Source organism: Ornithorhynchus anatinus, chromosome 2 (genome assembly GCF_004115215.2).
Source record: "Ornithorhynchus anatinus isolate Pmale09 chromosome 2, mOrnAna1.pri.v4, whole genome shotgun sequence".
In the NCBI taxonomy this organism is placed as follows: Eukaryota; Metazoa; Chordata; class Mammalia; order Monotremata; family Ornithorhynchidae; genus Ornithorhynchus; species Ornithorhynchus anatinus.
This window is the reverse complement of record NC_041729.1, coordinates 16,448,797-16,467,349: the sequence shown is the minus strand read 5'-3', so window position 1 is coordinate 16,467,349 and position 18,553 is coordinate 16,448,797. Positions and strand designations below refer to the sequence as shown.

At 53.8% G+C, this 18,553-nt stretch overlaps 2 protein-coding genes across 8 annotated transcripts in view; one reads left to right on the top strand and one right to left on the bottom strand.

Moving 5' to 3' along the window:
* DNAH10 (dynein axonemal heavy chain 10) overlaps positions 1-8,136 on the top strand; it is a 120,682-nt gene extending 112,546 nt beyond the window's left edge. For 3 of the 5 annotated variants that reach the window (XM_029055366.2, XM_029055348.2, XM_029055339.2), the window contains 8 exons: positions 607-816; positions 1,439-1,534; positions 2,953-3,124; positions 4,166-4,297; positions 4,565-4,776; positions 4,900-5,067; positions 5,411-5,591; positions 6,710-7,749. In XM_029055366.2, coding sequence (XP_028911199.1) covers positions 607-816; positions 1,439-1,534; positions 2,953-3,124; positions 4,166-4,297; positions 4,565-4,776; positions 4,900-5,067; positions 5,411-5,591; positions 6,710-7,341 — 1,803 coding nt within the window. In that variant the 3' untranslated portion in view covers positions 7,342-7,749. The other 2 variants (XM_029055375.2, XM_039910338.1) reach the window with 2 other exon arrangements.
* Positions 8,137-9,946: 1,810 nt separating this feature from the next.
* The window catches only part of CCDC92 (coiled-coil domain containing 92), a 43,284-nt gene continuing 34,677 nt past the window's right edge, over positions 9,947-18,553 (bottom strand). For 2 of the 3 annotated variants that reach the window (XM_007666910.3, XM_007666911.4), the window contains exons 2-4: positions 15,424-15,576; positions 14,280-14,321; positions 9,947-11,095 (exon numbers count right to left, since the gene is read on the bottom strand). In XM_007666910.3, coding sequence (XP_007665100.2) covers positions 10,320-11,095; positions 14,280-14,321; positions 15,424-15,553 — 948 coding nt within the window. In that variant the 5' untranslated portion in view covers positions 15,554-15,576 and the 3' untranslated portion in view covers positions 9,947-10,319. Of the gene's footprint in view, positions 11,096-14,279; positions 14,322-15,423; positions 15,577-16,905; positions 17,008-18,553 lie in introns of those variants that run through there. The other variant, XM_007666909.4, reaches the window with a different exon arrangement.

Below are 18,553 nucleotides of genomic sequence, written 5' to 3'. Positions count from 1 at the left end.
AGCCGTTGATCTTTCAGCAGCTTGCATCCCAGTAATGGCGGCTTGGGGTTTGGTCTGAGCCTCGCCCTCTGGGCCTTTGGGACTGAAATCAGGATTTCCCCCGACAAAAGTCTCGCCCCCAACTCAGCCTGCCTCATGTAGACACATTTCCTGGGCCTTTAGCAGGAGTCATGAGGTGATGATCGTCCTGGACGACTAGCAGTCGCGGGTTTGGGGGTAAGACAGTTTCAGGAACTCTTCTACTGATCCCCTTGCTCAAAATGAATGGAAAGGGGATGGGGGGTGGGGGGCGTATGTGTGTATGTGTGTGTGTGTGTGTGTGTTGAAGAAAAAGCTTGAGCACACTTGGCCTTTTGTTTGAGATGATATTACTGATGGTACTCAGATGAAATCAGTTCATCTGAAAACCGAGGGATGTGGTAATAACAGTGGAGGATCGTGGCACGTTGGAAGTTTAGAAAAGGGAAATTACGTTGGTGGTGTGTCCGGACCCAGGCGGTGGACATTAAACGGGGTGTTCGTTCTTTCATCTGACTGAAGCTGTCATGGTACCGTCTTGTCTACCGTATGGAGCCTGAGCTCCCGTACTCTCCTCTCTACCGGCAGGTTGTCACGGAGGCCCCTAATGGCCTGAAGCTGAACATGAGGGCTACGTATTTCAAGATCACCCACGACGTACTGGAGCAATGTCCTCACCCTGCGTACAAGTCCCTGGTCTATGTCCTGGCATTTTTCCACGCTGTGGTGCAGGAGAGGCGGAAGTTTGGCAAGATTGGCTGGAATGTGCTTTATGACTTCAATGAGTCAGATTTCCAGGTGAAAACAGGGCTGAGCTTCCTTCACCCACTTAGGAAGCGCCTTTCTTCCCCGCCCCCTCCCAGGGTCTTATTCCTGGTATGATGCTCTTTGGCCTCATCCTTCAAGGTGGAATGAATTTTGGGCTAACACCGCCCACTCCCCTGCTGTCAGAAGAAGTCAAAATAGTGATTACATTAGGAGGTTCAGCGTGGAACCTCCCACAGGTTGCCGTGGGCATATACCCGATCGCTACGGTGGCCATTCGTCCGGCTTTGAACCAGACGGTCCAGTGTTCTGCTGGCCTGTTTTTGCTTCCTGTGAACATGGCACCAGTTGCCTTTATATCTGGTCTCTTAATTTCCAGAACCCAGCCTCCCTTCACCACAGCTCCAGCACCCGTGTTCACAGAGACCTGGGTCTGCAGGGTTGCTCCCGCAGGAATGCTCGAGGTTTGGGTGGATCCAGGGTAATCCCGCAAAACGGCGGCTATGATGCCGTCAAATTTCAGCGCCTACCCGGTGGACGCTAAGTGACGTCAAGCCCGACCCCATATCCGGTCTTCTAGGGTGCAGGGAGTGCCTCCCTCCCCATCTCAGTTCTGCCCCTTGTTGACCCCGGCTGCTTTCGGGCCGGTCCGCAGGTCTGCGTGGAAATTCTGAACACGTACCTGACGAAAGCGTTCACGCAGAGCGACAACAAGATCCCCTGGGGGAGTCTCAAGTATCTCATCGGCGAGGTAACCCGGAGCTGCTCCCCGTTCGGCCTCCCCGGCCCCATCTCTAGCTGTCGGTCGTAGGAGGGGTGGTCCCTCCGCCCCCGCCCCAGCTGGGGAGAAGGCAGCGGGGCCGGACGGCTCGGCAGCCTTCTGGCCCCGCTGTCCTCTAGGTTCGGTCCTCTCTCCTGCTTGAGTAAGCTAAGCTTTCAGTCCAAGGATGTATTTATGGGAGTCCCAGCCCAGTCTGCTCAGTCGCCTGCAGGTTATGACACTTAAAGACAGACGGAAATGTATTTCCTAGAACTCACCATAAGTGGGAGGGGAAAGCACTCCCAACCTCCCACAACACTTGTATGCAATCGATTGATCGATTTATCAGTGGTATTTATTGAGTACCGACTGTTGCAGAGCACTGTACTAAGCACCTGGGAGCAAACACTATAGCGTGGCTCAGTGGAAAGAGCCTGGGCTACGGAGTCAGAGGTCATGAGTTCAACTCCCGGCTCTGCCACTTGTAAGCTGTGTGACTGTGGGCGAGTCACTTCACTTTTCTGTGCCTCAGTTACCTCATCTGTAAAATGGGGATTAACTGTGAGCCTCACGTGGCACAACCTGATGACCTTGTATCTACCCCAGCGCTTAGAACAGTGCTGTGCACATAGTAAGCGCTTAACAAATACCAACATTATTAACATTTGGGAAACTCTTTCCCTGCCCTTTAATGAGCTCACAGTCTAGGGGGCCCAGATCTTGATACTTCTTTACACCCTTCTACGTGCACCTTTGTTTAGCACCTCTCTCGCCTACTAGAATATAGATCATTGACTCGTTGGGATCATTTCTCCACTGGACTGGCCAAAGCTTTTGGTACAGTGCTCCGCCCACTGTCGGTACTCAGTAGAACCCACTGCCTGGGAAGCTGACACTTCCAGCCCCAGACAGCTGGCTTAGCTCTCTGCTGAACCCTTTGGTTGGCACCTTCTCCACCGGCTCTGGCCTCTGAGCATTTATGGAAAAGTCCTAAGGTTGGCCTGGGGGTAATGCGGGGGACTCCCAGAGCAGACTCCTTACTCCCTCCCCTCTTCTAAGGGCTGCCTGTTTAGTCGAATGGGCTCTTGTGGGGAAATGAGCAAACCGGAGCTTGGAAACAGGCCAGGGAGTCGAACCAGGAGAATAGATCAGACAGGACGTAGTAGCTTCACATAGAAACCTTGGAACAAGGGGTGGACAGGATGGAACCCGGAGGTTGACACCCATCCCTATGCCTGTTTACTTGTTTTGCTGTCTCCCCCTTTCTAGACTGTGAGCCCGTTGTGGGCAGGGATTGTCTCTCTCTGTTGCTGAATTGTACTTCCCAAGCGATTAGTACAGTGCTCTGTACACAGTAAGCGCTCAGTAAATGCGATTGAATGAATGAATGAATGATTCACGCCCCCTAGGTCATGTACGGAGGGCGGGCCACCGACAGCTTTGACCGTCGCATCTTGACCATCTACATGGACGAGTATCTGGGCGACTTCATCTTTGACACCTTCCAGCCGTTCCATTTCTACAGGAACCAAGAAGTGGATTACAAAATTCCAGAGGGCCAAGCCAAGGAAAACTTTGTTGGTGAGTTGTTTATTTTTAATTAAACCTAAAAAAACAAACCCTTGGTCAACGTAATAAGGTCTCGGGGCCCAATTTCCAAATCTCTGTTTTGTAGGTATTCATCTCATTGACTCCTGTGGCCCCTTGGCCAGCTTGGGTGGCTTCCTAGAGCCCCAGGCGAGAGCAGAGCTAGAGGAGAGCTAGCCGTTGCTTCAACACAGTGCTTTGGTCTTGCTCTTCTACTGTCATGATACACCCTTTTGCTTACTTTAGGGGGGCAGCGTGGGCTAATGGAAAGAACATGGCAGCAGGAGTCAGGAGACTTGGCTTCTAGTCCTGGGTAATAATAATGATAATTGTGGTATTTAAGTGTTTACTGTGTGCCAAGCACTGTATTAAGCCCTGGGGTAGATACAAGATAATCGGGTCCCACCTGGGGCTCACAGTCTCAGTAGGAGAGAGAAAACAGGGTTCGAACCTCCATTTTGCAGATGAGGGAACTGAGATGCCGAGAAGTCAAGTGATTTGTCCAAGGTCACGTAGCAAGCAAGTGGTGGGGCCAGGATTAGAACCCAGGTCTTCTGACATCCAGGCCCACGCTCTTTCCAATAGGCTGTAATGCTGGGTGACCTGGGGTAAGGTCCGGGACTCATTTCCCCATCTGTAAAATGGGAATAACACACCTATTGCAGTGAGCCTCGGGTAGGACTGCCCAATCTGATCATCTTGTCTACCCCTGGTCTCAGCACGGAGCTTGGCACATAGTGAGAACTTAATAAATACGATCGTGATAATTAATACTATCACCAAAAAAGGATTTCAGTCACGGCAAGCAGGCTAGCTCGGATGTTCCAAATAACTCCCGTAGGAGTTAACTCGGTTGGAACGGTCATGTTTTTCTTTTCAAATTCACTGTGCCTCTCTCTCTCTCTAGTGGGAATGAACGTCGTAGCTTTCTAAGTCCCCGGTAGGCTGGGCCTGTCTTGAAGTTCACAGGTAGCAGAGGCTCCCGTAGTGACAGTTCTGCCACTACGGAACGCCTGCTGTCTTCCGATACCGTAGAAGCGATAGAGGCTCTTCCCCTGGCCAACACTCCCGAGGTGTTCGGGCTCCATTCCAACGCCGAGATTGGATATTACACCCAGGCTGCAAGGGCCATGTGGTCTCACCTCTTGGAGCTGCAGCCCCAAACAGGTATCGCGCCCCGCTTCCCCACCGTCCCCAATGGAGAGCCCCTCCTCGACTGGGCCGGACCCGTGGAGGCTGTGGGCCCGCGAGGAATTCAGGTCCGGGTGGGACTGGGGGTCACTCGGTTTCCTGCTGCCCTCTTACCTTACGTCGGCGGGAGGGACAGGGCAAGAAGGCAGTCACTTCCAGGCTGACCCCGACGGCTTCGGGTTCCGTCGGGCTGGAGCTGGGCCAGATCTAGAGTGGGCTTGAGGAGAGAGGTTTCCGTTTCAGGGGAATTGAGCACCGGCATCAGCCGAGACGACTACATCGGCCAGATTGCCCAGGACATTGAACACAAGCTGCCCCAAACTTTTGACCTGGACCAGATCCGGAAGACCTTCGGGCTGGCGGTCACCCCCACCACCATAGTGCTCCTGCAGGAGCTGGAGCGCTTCAACCGGCTGATGGTCCGGATGTCCAAGTCTCTGGCCGAACTCCAGAGGGTGAGTGTGGGGCAAGTGGGGGGTGGGGGCTGGGGGGACGGGCTCACCGGCGACTCCATCGCCGCCAGCGGCCGCGGCGGTCAGGGCCCGCGGCGGTGGTGACCTCGTCTCTTCTCTTCACAGGCCTTGGCTGGGGAAGTCGGAATGAGCAGTGAGCTGGACGACGTGGCCCGGGCCCTTTTTATTGGGCACATCCCCAACATCTGGCGCAAGTTGGCCCCGGACACCTTGAAGTCCCTTGGAAACTGGATGATTTACTTCATGCAGCGATATGACCAGTACACAATGTGGGTAAGGGGCGCAGAGGAGCGTGTCCGTCCTTTCAGGGTCCGCCGCAGCCCAGCCCCGAGACTCCCAGCCACCACGGTTCCGATCGCCGGGAGACCCGCGGGGCTCGGACCCAGCGGGCGTCTCTACGCTAGCAAATCATCTGGAGAATTCAGGCCTCCGCTGTGTATCTGGGTCTCAGTTATCCAGGTGCTGCCGGCAAAAGTGGTGTTTTTTAGGCTTCGTTGGCAGGCAGCCTAAGCCGAGGGTATCTTTAGGGCCCAGACCGTCCAGCCGGTAAAATGCCACAAGTTTTATTATTATTACCGGGGGCTCCCGTTGTGGAGCTCCCTCCCTCTCTCCGCAGGTGATAGACAGGGAGCCCGGTGTGATGTGGCTGTCAGGGCTGCACGTCCCAGAGTCCTACCTGACGGCTCTAGTGCAGGCCACCTGCAGGAGGAACGGGTGGTCTCTCGATCGCTCCACCCTGTTCACCCAAGTCACTCAGTTCCAAGACCCCGATGACGTGAACGAGCGGCCCGGGCAAGGTACGAGGGACGAAGGGGCGGGGACGTTCTAGCCGCTCACCGGCAGGATCCCCCCCGCCCTAAATTATACCATCGTACAACCGTCGTTAGAAAAAATAGGTTTATTACAGTACGAACCGATGACTGAAATCCGCCTCGCCTTCCTGTCGGCCGGGGGGCCGGGCGATGTCGAAGGAGAGCGGTGACGACGGTTCCCTCACAGCTCACCATCTGTCGCTGCCCCCTTTCCCTTTAGCGTGTTTTGTGCAGGGGAGTGCAGGAGGCGCGGCTCGGTACGAAAGCACGTGGCTCCGCGGGAGAGCTCCGCCGCTCTGTCTGCTTGCTCTGTTTGCCGTGCGTTCGGATCGTTTGTGGGGCGCAAGCTGCCATAGGGAAAAACTGCAGCTCTTCCACTACTCCCCCAGATCCGTGGTCCTGGACCGGGACTCGGAGAGTCTGTCGGAATAGGAGGAAGAGCAGACGGACAGACCGGCTCGGGGAATAAGCACGGGGAGGCGAGGTCTACGAGCCTTAAATGGAATAATCGTGACGATGATGATATCGTGAATTTGCGTAATACTTTTATTTTTCCAAAGCACTTTCACAGCAGTTATCTCTCTCCGTCCTCAACATCCCCGTGAGGTAGGGAGAGTCAGATATTCCCATTTTATAAATACGGAAACTGAGGCACAGAGGAGGTGAGACTTAGTGGGTGGGGGGGTCAGTGGCAGGGCTGAAAGGATTAACCTCCTAGAATGCGGTGGGGATAGGAGTTGATACTGGGAAGGAATTTTCTGTCTGCCTAAGGCCAGGGGCTGGTGCCGGGTTGGGGAAGGAGGAGGAGGAGAGTTTCTGGAGCTCAGTTTGCCCTTCTGGGAGCCAAGCTGTTTTCCTTCCATGCTCTAGAAGGCAACAGGTGATCTGAATCAAAGCAGGGTCTAAGTCGGGGGGCACGGGGTGACTCACGCAGCGGGTGCCTGATAAGTGTCGGTGCGTGAAAGGGGAGGAGGAGGAGGTGGAGGTGGCGGCTTGGGGGAAGCGTGCCCCGCACGGGCCCGGGCGGGACGGGGATCGGGTAGCCGTTCTTTATTGCTAATGTCTTGGCATCGCTGCCTCTGACCCTCCCCTGTCGTCTGCAGGCTGCTTTGTCTCCGGCCTGTATTTGGAAGGTGCCGACTGGGACGTTGAGAAAAGCTGCCTCATCAAGAGCAAACCCAAAGTACTTGTGGTGGACCTGCCCATTCTAAAGATAATCCCTATCGAAGCCCATCGGCTCAAGCTGCAGGTGAGAGGGCGGGTGCCCGGGGAACCCCGGGAATCAACGGCCCGGCGCTGGGCCGCGGGTTCATTTCTGTCTCCTGGCTCGCCTTCCCCCGGCCCAGAAAATTGGGTTCTCGAGGGACACGGTTCCTCGTGGATCCCTCGGGAGAGGCCCAATCCTTTCTTCGTGGAATCGGTTGGGTCCCGGAAAACCATTCATTCGTTCGCTCCAAAGGGGATACCTGTGGAGGAATCTTTCCTTACCCTGTCCCGCCTGGGGGACCTGCCTGCGCTCTCAGTTCTGTCTGTAGGGGTTATTATTTGGTTTAGTCCAGGGGTGGCCAAACCTAACGAACCAAAGAGCCAAAAACCAAAACCACAATATGACCTAGAGCCGCAGATCGCAAAAAAAATTCCTTTAGGGGTGAGGGGCAAGCCAGCACTCTGGGGCAGGAGAGTGGAGAGTTGGGGAGCACTGGCCTCTGCCCTCCCTCTAGTCCCCTGGGCCTAGGCCCAAGTGGACATGACTTTGCCGCCACGCCCGGAGCAGCGGTTGACTGCAGATGGCCACCGAGGTGACAAAACTCTAGCTAACCACACCCGTGACCTCACCCCTAGCCCAGAGCATCTGCAGATGGGCTGCCCCGGAGCGGGGCGACGCCATTTGGGCAGGGATGGCGGGATACGGTCTCGGCGTCCCCGGATTCTTCCAGTCCCGTAGCCCAAGCTATCCCACCACCTGGCACCCAGACAGCCCAGAATGGGGAGGTGAGCTCCTTGGGCGCGTTAGGTGAGTCCGTCCAGGCAGAAGCTCCAAGGTACTCATCTCCCTTGTCCCCAGAACACCTTCCGGACACCCGTCTACACCACCTCCATGAGAAGAAATGCGATGGGAGTCGGATTAGTGTTTGAAGCTGATCTCTCTACCAGTAGGCACATTTCCCACTGGGTGCTGCAAGGGGTGTGCCTGACCCTCAACTCCGACTAGCTCACGGGGCCGGGTTGGGGCGGGGAGGCTGAACCCCAGACCTGAACTCGTCCACCAGTGGACTGGGGGAGGAAAAGTGTGCTCAGACCTCTCACACCGTCACGAAGCCCGGGCTCCGTGCTACCTGGCTGCCAGTCTCTGCTCCCCCTGGAAGAAGGAGTGGCGCAGACCAGGTGACTTCTTGCCGCTGATTTTCTCCCTTCTTTAACGGAATGGCCACCAAAGCTTGGTGAACAGTGTGAATCTAATCTCTTTCTAAACTCTGCTCCTCTTTAGCATTCTGTATTTTGGGAAAATAAACTTGTCTGATTATTTGAACAGGGGATGCCAGAACAGTTTTCTTCTTAAGGGATCATCGACCCGCCCCCGCCTTAGTTGAGAAGTTGTAAATACGAGTGTGGGACTCGCTAAAGAAACTGCTGAGATTCTTTTACCAGAAGCCTCTGCCTGTGCTTGTAAAGAGCTGCATTCCCAGACTCTTTAGAAAGCCTGGGGCTGCGGTGCAGGGCCAGAAAATTCGAGAAAGAATTGTGGTCATTGCCCTGGGAGGGGTGGGCCGGGGCAGGACTTCTTACGTGCCCAAAGCCCAGGGCGAGGGAAGGCTCGGCAAACCTGTGGCCAGCTGCGCTTTCCAGTCTTCCCCCAAGCAGATTTCTTCAAGGAAATAAAGTCTGCTCCCCGGTTCCCTGGGATCAAATTCCGGCCTCGGGTCTAGGCTCGCCGCGGGCATCGGATGTCGCGTGCTTGGGCGTGCCGGTATCCGGGCTCTCCGCCACCTTACGGCACGCTCCCGGGACTCGAGGGTGAGCTGTGTTTCACGGTGATTGAGAAGGTTCTGAATTCCATCAGAGCCTCGATCGGGCTGCCGGGACAGTGCGGCCTGGGAGCTAGGCCATCATCTGCGTCGTGGGCAATGGGACGAGAGCCACGGTTGACCGAGACGAGGTTTGGAAAATCTGTGACCCAGCCCTCGTCTCCATCGCAGACTTCACCTCATTACACGGGCTGGCCGGACGCCAGGCCGGGCTGGGGGAATGGGTGTTGGGGGAGGGAGAGGAAAGGGCTTGGGCACCAGCAGGGCAAGATTGCACCCATCACTGGAAAGGGAAATCTTCCTCCTAAACTCCTCAATCGGGGCTGCCTGGGCTCCGGCTGGAGGGACAGGGAGCGGGGAGTGCCCCAGGGTCACGCTGTGGAGAGAGAACGGGAAAAGCAGAAAACGAGAGCGGAGGGAAGGGAAGAACAGAGGAATAATGTACTGCAACAAAAAAAAGTCACAAGGACAGAGAAAGGCCTAGCTCTCTGACCGAGTGCTGTTGGCACAGTGTCCTAGGTTTGAAGCTGCTTAGGGACCAGAGACAAACAAAGGAGGCTTAAGAGAACAGAACTGAGCCAATATACTAAAAAAAACCACACAATGATAAAAAACCAAATCAGCAACCCAAAACAACAAAAGCAGGGACCCTCACCCACTTGCTCTTCCACAAGAAAAAATCAATAGTGCTTTAAAAAAACTTTTGCAAAGAAGTCTGAGCCAGCCTGCCCGGGAAGAGTGGAAAAACCACCGGAGAGCAACTACAAGCAGGACAAGGACACCACCCCTCAACCCAGGGGAAGACCCGACATATGGCTTTGGCAGGGGTAAGTGCAAACACGCGGTAATGCAGCTGCCCACCGGAATCCAAACAACTCACTAGCACGGGGGAGGTTTCCTTCCCGCCCCGGGCAAGGAGCACGGTCAGACGGGCAAGGAGGGCGCTCCGGGGGGTGGCGGAAGGCCCAGAGGCCGTCCCTGGGGGCCAGGCACATTCACGTTAATCGATGACACAAAACAAATCTAGGGCAGGAGTAGAAGATGAAGGTGGCCGGGACCTTTAACATTCTGGATGAAGTGTAATGGAAAAATGTGAACACAGGGTCGGGATCGCACTCCCAGGGGGAGTGAAGTTATTCGGTGGTTTTGGCCAGGCACGTGTATCTGCTTCATTCTCAACGCTGCTCGGGGAGCGGCTTCTGTCGGGGATGCTCTACCCCAGCCTCTAGGGGTGCCAGGGAAGCGCTCCGGGCAGACGGGGCCGCCTCAGAGGGACGCCGCTAGCGTGAATGGTTTAGAACACGGTGCTCCGACTTTATCATCAGGCGGGTGGATATCTGGTTTTATTAATATCGACTATAATGCAGCCTGCGGCCTGTGCTTTCGTCCACGTGTGCACCTGGGTTAAACGGAGTAAGGTTAGAAGCAAGCAGTCCGGTACACGGGTATTTGGCCACAGCTTTAAATACATATTCTGCAAGAGGAACACAACTCTAGTTTGGTTGCGGCAGGGAGGGCGGGGAGGAGAATAATTTATCAACGGGAAAAATGTGTGAAAAAATTTTGGCATGCACACAGGGATGGAAAAGGACGCGGCAGCTTCGGGGCAAGGAGGGCGGGGGGGTGATCTTCGGGTCGGGGCCCCAGGCACGGACGGCAGTCGGACCCGGGCCATGGCCGTTTGCTCTTAAACCGTTCGGTCGGGCCCCGAGTGCTTCCGGACCACTTTGCTCGCGTGCAGCTGGTCCACGGCCAGCGTCTCCAACTCGGGCGGCGCCTGGGGGGGCGCGGCGGTGTGGTGGATCCGGTGGGCCACGCCCACATGCGCCTTGTGCGACTTTTCCCGGGCCGGACTGTGCTGGCCGCCCGCGGGCCGGTCGGAGGCGATGGGCGGGATGACCAGAGGCCTCTCTTTGAGGTGCATCTCGGCCGACTCCCGGGCCAGTAAGAAGGGCGTGGGGTCGGGCATGGCATCCACGGGCTCACGCAAGAGTAGCTTCCGGCTGTCGACCCCGAATCTGTATACCTCCTCGAACTCCGGGTTGAGCGGGGCCGAGAGGCTCTTTTTCATGCGGCGCCTCGGGGTCTCCGGGAGCTTGTCTTTGGGGGGAGCTGGCTTGTAGCTGGACAGCACGGGGCTGCCGGAGGGAGTGGCGTCCGAAGTCCCGCTCGAACTCAAAAGCTTTTTCTTGGTCGCGTGCAACTGGGCCGTCAGGTAGGCGATCGTACTCGCCCGCTGCTCCAGCTCGCTCGAGAGCACATTGAGCTTATGGCTTTTCATTTTTAATTCTTCCAAATATTTCTTTTCTCTCTCTTTGATGGTGTTTTCCAGCACCATAATCATAGCATTTTTCTGCTCTAGTTCTCTTAGTAATTCGTTATTTTCATCTTCTTTGACTTTCAGTTGAGCTTCCAGTTCTTCGCATTTCCTTTTCAGCTCATTGCTCCTTGAATTTCCATCTCCTGGAAAAAAAGCCCGGGAAGCAGGGTCAGGTAATTCCAAGAGCCCACGCGACCCAAGCCCTCCCGAGGGCAGGGGGGGCTGGGCGGGGCCGGGGCCGAGAGCTGGGAGTCAGAGATGAAGGCGCGGGGCGAGGGAAGCCTCCCAAATGCCCACAGTCACTTCGGGTTTCCTGGAGTCTCCATGTTTTTCCCAAATCACTGAACCACCCTCCTGGACTCAGCCTCCACAAGGGGGAAACGGGAAGGCAACCGGGAACGGGTCCTCTGATACGGTGAACGTGGGGGACGACGGGCCCAGATGAGAATCCACCAGCTGCGGGGGATCGCTAGCAATGAGAAAGCGATTCGGGTCTACCGGGGATCCAGAAATTGCAGACAAAAAATAACCACATGCTGAACTTTAACCACAATCTATCCGCCCCAAGTTCATATAAAAAAGACAGATTGGACACAGGGCTCCCAATCTAGGCTTGGATCTTAGCCCCATTTTTAAGATGAAGGCACTGAGCGCGGTCGAGTGACTCGGCCGGGTTTTCACACCCAGCAGGTCTCCTAACTCCCAGCCCTCCGTTCTTTCCACTAGCCTACGCTGCCTCCCATAAAAGAATGCCGCCACCGACTCTTCAAGTTTTCATGAACTGCCCTCAAGTCCATCTTGATTACATTTGCCTAGTTCTGAAAGTAAAATAGTTTTCAGCACCTACTTGAGCATCCGCAAGCACTGAGAAAACACTCATACCGGCCTGGCGGTTCAGGTGTACAGCCGTGGGCGTGGCTGGGGTCAGGGCCTCTGTTTCCCCTGAGCAGATTAGAACAGGGAGGGAAGGAGTCCAGAATGGACAGAGGCAGAGACCATCTGGGTAGAAATGGGCTTCTTCTGACCTCTGAATTTGCCTTTTGGAAAAACACGGGCTCAAAGTAGCTTAAATTGCCCCACAGAAGCATGAAACGGCTATCTGTGACTCTCTCCTCTCTCTCACACTTCAAATGTTGCTCAGCCAGCTCCCACTCTTTTTTTTCTGTGCTCTGGCAACTTGAATGCTGTTTGCTTCCCCTGCAGTTTCAGAGGCAGACAGACCCTAGTGACCCAATACCCTGGCTAGGTTTCTGTGCTCATTCTGCCTGCTGAGACATAACCTTACTGCAGTGAAGTGGCTTTTAGGCAGAAAGCGGGGGTTAAAAAGGGCTCCGTCGGTCAGCGTCCTGTTCTCGTATCTGCGATCCCAAGCCACACGAAGCAAAGCCACAGCCAAACGTAATGGATCTGTCTGGGACATCCCTTGGGCTTTCTTCTAATCTAGGCTCTGCCGCCATTTGCCTGCTGGATGACCTTGGGAGAGTCACTTAACTTCTCCACGCCTCACTTCCTCAGTACCTGCTCTCCCTCCCCCCAAAGACCGTGAGCCCTGTGTGGGACAGGATCTGTGCCTGAGCCGACTGATCCCAGTGCTTGGCACATAAATACCACGTTATTATCCCCCCGATTAGACTGTAAGCCCGTCAAACGGCAGGGACTGTCTCTATCTGTGCCGACTTGTTCATTCCAAGCGCTTAGTACAGTGCTCTGCACATAGTAAGTGCTCAATAAATACTATTGAATGAATGAATCATGATTATTATCGTTCTGCTGGGGCAATGCTGCAAAAAGCAGTCTCTTTAAATGGAATGACATGAACTCTCTGTCTTTGGGGAAAATGAGGCTGCCTGGGCTTTCTGGGCGTCTGGATCCCTGTACCACCCTCCCTCTCCCACTTCAACCTGGAAATTACTGCGACTTTGGAAGAAATCAGATGAGAAGCTGTGTGGCTTATTGGAAAGAGCACGGGCTTGGGAGTCAGAGGATGTGGGTCTAAATCCCGGCTCTGCCACCTGTCTGCTGTGTGACCTTGGACAAGCCGCTTCACTTCTCTGGGCCTCAATTACCTCATCTGTAAAATGGGGATGAAGACTGGGAGCCCCATGTAGGACAACCTGATTACCCTGTATCTATCCCAGTGCTTGGCAAATAGTTATTATTATTATTTGCCAGTAAATAAGTCATTATAAATTTTAAGAAAATTAATCTTGAGAAGAACACACATGCAGGGGAATCCATTAGAGGAGCAGCAGGACACTGCTCCGGCTACCTGCGAAGGGACCGGGTTAAGCTGGAGGTGCCAAAGCCGTGAGGGGAAATGATCAAATGCCTCCTTCCTAACTCGAACTATCAATCCCAGCCGGCTGCACCGCTACACGTGCAGTGTCTTCAGGCTCCACCTTCACTGCCCAGAGCAGGGCTGCGGGTGGGAGGAATGGGTTGGCCCGGGGCCCTTAGCAGCTGGCCCTCCAGGGCGCGGTGTTTTGCTCAATTAATGCAACAACAAGCACCTCTGAAGAGCCATCCTCGCCTCATGGGGTCCCTTCTACCTCACGCCCATGGGATTTTTCCCCGTCCAAACCCTCAGCCACGGTGTGGCTTGGAGGACGGTGAGGTGGCAAATGGGAACTCTCTTGGTGGCTGATGGACTGACCTTCCCATCTTGGCCACCCCCCTTGCTGATGGTCACCGTCAGCAAGGACAGGGCAACTCTCTTGGTCCTATTGGGTTAAAGAGAACGAGGCCACCCGATTATTCCTGGGTGACTGGGGCCCGGCCAGTCCTTAGGAAGAAAGCTTCCATCCCGAATGCGACAGGCTCCTGAAGGCTACAACTGAGCCACCTTTGCCACAGGCAAAACAAAATTCCTTGGCTCCTGAAAGCAACCCTTCTGAGAGACTCTAATGCAATTACTGTAAATGGAACAAACTAGTACTTGATGAGGCATCAGAATTGAAATGGAAATGATCCAGACTTTGGAAGAAATCAGATACACCAGTAAATAGTAAGAGTCATTATGAGTTTTAAGAAAATTAATCTTGAGAAAAACACACATGCTCTATTTTCTCCCACAAATCAACCTAGCCTGGGGGAATGATGGCTGGAAACGACTCTGCTTGCCCCTCCCCTCCCCCCTAAACACACACACACACCTTCCCCCCACCCCCATTGCTTCAGTTTCTCACTCAGATGCAGCCAAGGCTCTGAGTCTGGGCCTCTTAAGACCTCATTCCTAAGGATTTCTCTCCTAGGGAGGCGGGGGTGGGGTGGGGGGGCAAAAAAACCCCACACAATGCAACATAAAAGAAAACAACAGTATTATCTCACCTGTTGGGTCGGAACTTTTTAGCGTAAGCTCATATGTTAAATCTGAAAAAGAAATGCCAGTTGTTACTTTGATGGGGAGGGCGGGTGGCTGGGGAGGGAAGCTCAGGAAAGTTAAAAGCCATCCCTAATTCAGATACTTTCTCAGCTGTTTCCCTCCAGAGACAACTAACCCAAGAGCACGGGCTTAGGAGTCAGAGGTCATGGGTTCCACCCCCGGCTCCGCCACCTGTCAGCTGTGTGACTTTGGGCAAGTCACTTAACTTCTCGGTGCCTCAGTCACCTCATCTGTAAAATGGGGATTAATAATAATGTTGGTATTTGTTAAGCGCTTACTATGTGCCGAGCACTGTTCTAAGCGCTGGGGTAGACATAGGGGAATCAGGTTGTCCCACGTGGGGCTCACAGTCTTAATCCCCATTTTACAGATGAGGGAACTGAGTCACAGAGAAGTTAAGTGACTTGCCCACAGTCACACAGCCGACAAGTGGCAGAGCTGGGATTCGAACTCATGAGCCCTGACTCCAAAGCCCCTGCTTTTTCCACTGAGCCATGATTAAGACCGTGAGCCTCACATGGGACAACCTGATTACCCTGTATCTACCCCAGCGCTTAGAACGGTGCTCGGCACATAGTAAGCGCTTAACAAATACCAACATTATTATGATTATAATTATTATCATGCCAGTGGCATCAGAGTCTGTGCGAGAGCAATAGAAACAGTTTAGCCTCCAACAATCATTCAGAGCTGGTACTAACTTCAGTGTGACCCCAATTATCTTTTTCTCCCCACTTCCTGCAACAGCACCCCCCCACCCCACCCAAAAAACCCCCCTGGTGAAAACAGACTTAACTGTGTATTCACTTCAGGAGAAGGTTCCAAAATGACAACCAGACCCTATTTCAACCAGATGAATTTTTTTCACCTGGCAAATGCACTGTCCTCCCTTCTCCCCTTGACGATGTGCCCATGTGGGCCTGGGGCCAAACGCCGGTCTGTTTGCCACAAAAATGACTGGCTCGTCACCTGACTTCTGAGGTCACGCCGAGGGAGCTGAAGGAGCCAGGCGGCCCAGGATGGCTCAGTCCGGCCTCGGGCTGGCCGGGAGCCCAGAGGCAGGAGCCCCGCCCCGCCCCGAGGTCTTACCGGTACAGTGCTGCTGCAGTCTTCTGATCTCCGCATGCAGACCCTTCAGTGTGTTGGCGTGTTCCCGCTGAAGAAATAATAGGTTCTTCTGGGCGCTGTGCAATTGGTTCTCTAGGTTGGAGGTTGCCATGATGACATCCAGATGACCTACAACTGAGGAGAGCAAGCGGTGACATCCATGGTTAAATGGGAGCCAGGGAAGGTGGCAGAGGTGCGCGTGACGGGGTTCTACTCCGCGAAGAGGTGGGCTGACAAACTTAAGCACATCAGGCTTTGCCGCTGGCCACCGGGCCTGGAGTGGGGGCAAGCAGGAGACTGTTTGTGGTTGGCATATCGAAAGGGATCAGGTTCTGACAGGGTTCCACACCTTAAATCTTCTCCAAGAAAAAGAGGGAAACGACATCCCCGCTTCCCCCGTCGGCAACTCCGGGGCTTAAGAGACACGGCTAATCATCTGGCGGTGCCCGCGCTCCTCTTGGCCTCCCTCCTACTTAGCCTTCGGCCCGCATGAGGGACCGGGACTATGTCCAACTAGATTATCTTGAGTCTATTTTATTGCTTAGAACAGTCCATCAATCAGTGGTATTTACTGAGTGCTTACTGTGTGCGAAACACTGAGGTAAGCATTAAGGAGAGTTCACATGGGGCTCACAGTCTTAATCCCCATTTTACAGATGAGGTAACTTAGGTACAGAGAAGTTAAGTGACCTGTCCAAGGTGTCACGGCAGGCAAGTGGCGGAGCTGGGATTAGAACCCAGGCCCTTCCAACTCCCAGGCCTTTGCTCTATCCACTGAGCCACACTGCTTCTGCTTCTACTCACATCCTCCGTACTTACTTTTATCTTTATCATCGTTTGCACATTATTCAGTTATTTCACTCTGAAATATCAGTTCATCCTCCTGCTCCTATTCATACATTATTTATGCCAGCCTGTCTTCCCATTTAGATTGCATGCCCCCCAAGGGCCGGGAATGTGTCTCTTATATCCACTGTACTCCCCCAGGCATTTAGTACAGCGCTCTGCTCACAGTGATACTCAAAAAATATCACGCAGAGTGATAGCAGTAGGAACGGATTCCAAAGATGTACCTTTCCAGGGGGAGGAGCCTATAATTCTGCAAGACATTCACGGTTTATTCTCCTTGCAGTTTCGTCTGTTGGCAACTGGCCCCCGGCTCCCGCGCTCTGCGGGCTCTTTCATTCATTCATTCGATCGTATTTGCTGAGCGCTTACTGGGTGCAGAGCACTGTACTAACAGTTTGGGAGAGTACGATACAACAGTAAACAGGTACATTCCCTGCCCACGCGAGCGGGCAGTATCTCCGCCTCTTCAGGGATTGGCTAGGTAAATTACACCCCCTCGGGCGACTGTGGATAGTCTTCCTGGTGCTTTAATTGCAGACGTGGTCAGGTGCGGGTGGTATGAACAATTCCGGGTGGTATGAACAATTCCGCTTCTTTGGCAGGGGTTTTCCCTACCGATCGCCGGTGAGTACCGAGGGACGATTTTATCGCAGATCTTGGTTGAAGCCTCACTGTGAAAGTCCAAAGGCTGCCGTTTCATTCCCCGTTTCTACGGGAACGGATACCGGATCCCCCACGCAAACGGACAAGGGACTCTGTGCGATCACTGGGCATCTGTTCCCATGGAAACAAGAAACTAAACATGTCAGGGAGCCAGCTCAAGGAATGACTTGGACATTGTTTCTCCTGTTCTCGATTCCCACACCAGAAGGCTAAGGCACTGGCCTCCGATAAGAATTTGCCAGAACTGGATTAATAACCTAAGAGCGTAGCAAGACTGCCGTAATAATCGGTCCAGGGACAAAATGCGCACAACAAAAATCTGAAGCCAGGCCTTCGGGGTGGGCAACGGCAGAACCGGGATTTCCATAAAACAACATGACCGCACCTTCCAGCAGCTGGGAGACCGAGGACTTGCCTCGGTTGGAACCAAATCTCTCTGCAGCAACCACAAGGGTACTTTATACTGGCCCTTGGGGCTAGCCGCTGGTTTTCAAATGGAGGGCCGTGGCCTTGGGAGGCCATTACCTTGTCAATATCACCACTGCATTACCTCTTTAGATTGATGCTGCCTGGTCTGAAAAGCTGAGTTCCGGCAGATAAGAGCTTTATTGCATCATCCCACTGCCCAAGTGTCTGTTTGTTCGTTCATTCATTCGTATGTATTGAGCGCTCACTGTGTGCAGAGCACTGTACTAAGCGCTTGGAATATACAATTCGGCAACAGAGACAATCCCTGCCCCACAACGGGCTCACAGTCTAAACGGGGGAGTCAGACAAGAAAACGAAACAAGTAGTCAGGCATCGATAGCATCAAGATACACAGAATCATAGATATATACAAACCATTAATAAAATAGGGTAATAAATAATATATACAAATAAGCACAAGTGCTGTGGGGAGGGGAGGAGGGTAGAGCAGAGGGAGGAGGGATGGGGAGGGAAAGGGAAGGCTCAGTCTGGGAAGGCCTCCTGGAGGAGGTGAGCTCTCAGTAGGGCTTTGAAGGGGGGAAGAGAGTTAGTTTGGCAGATGTGAGGAGGGAGGGCATTCCGGGACAGTGGTAGGACGTGGGCCAGAGGTCGACGCTGGGACAAGCGAGAACGAGGCACCGTGAGGTTAGCGATTGGCATGTAGTAAGCGCTTAACAAATGCCATGATTATTATAATTATAAATAAAACGGCAGATATGTACATAAGTACTGTGGGACCGGGGGCTGGGGGAGAGCAAAGGGAGCAAGTCAGGGTTCATTGGTTGCGTTTGGAGGGAGGACAATGCCAATATAAGGAATGTTCCCAAGTACTCAGGAGTTTTGGTAGCAGAGTATAGGTACTTGACAGAGTACCTGGTTGAGATTTCAGGAAAAAATAGGCTCAATAAAGAGCAAGGGGAAGGGGCAGACAAGTCTGGGGGTGCTCAGTCCTTAGCAGGGCTGTAATGGCTTAAAAGAAGACATCCACATTCCCCTCAATTGGGCCAGACTAGCACTGAACCCTTGCCTGCTTTTTCCCACCAGGCCTACTTACTAGCTGCGTGGCTGAGTGGAAAGAGCATGGGCTTGGGAGTCAGAGGTCATGGGTTCTAATCCCGCCTCTGCCACTTGG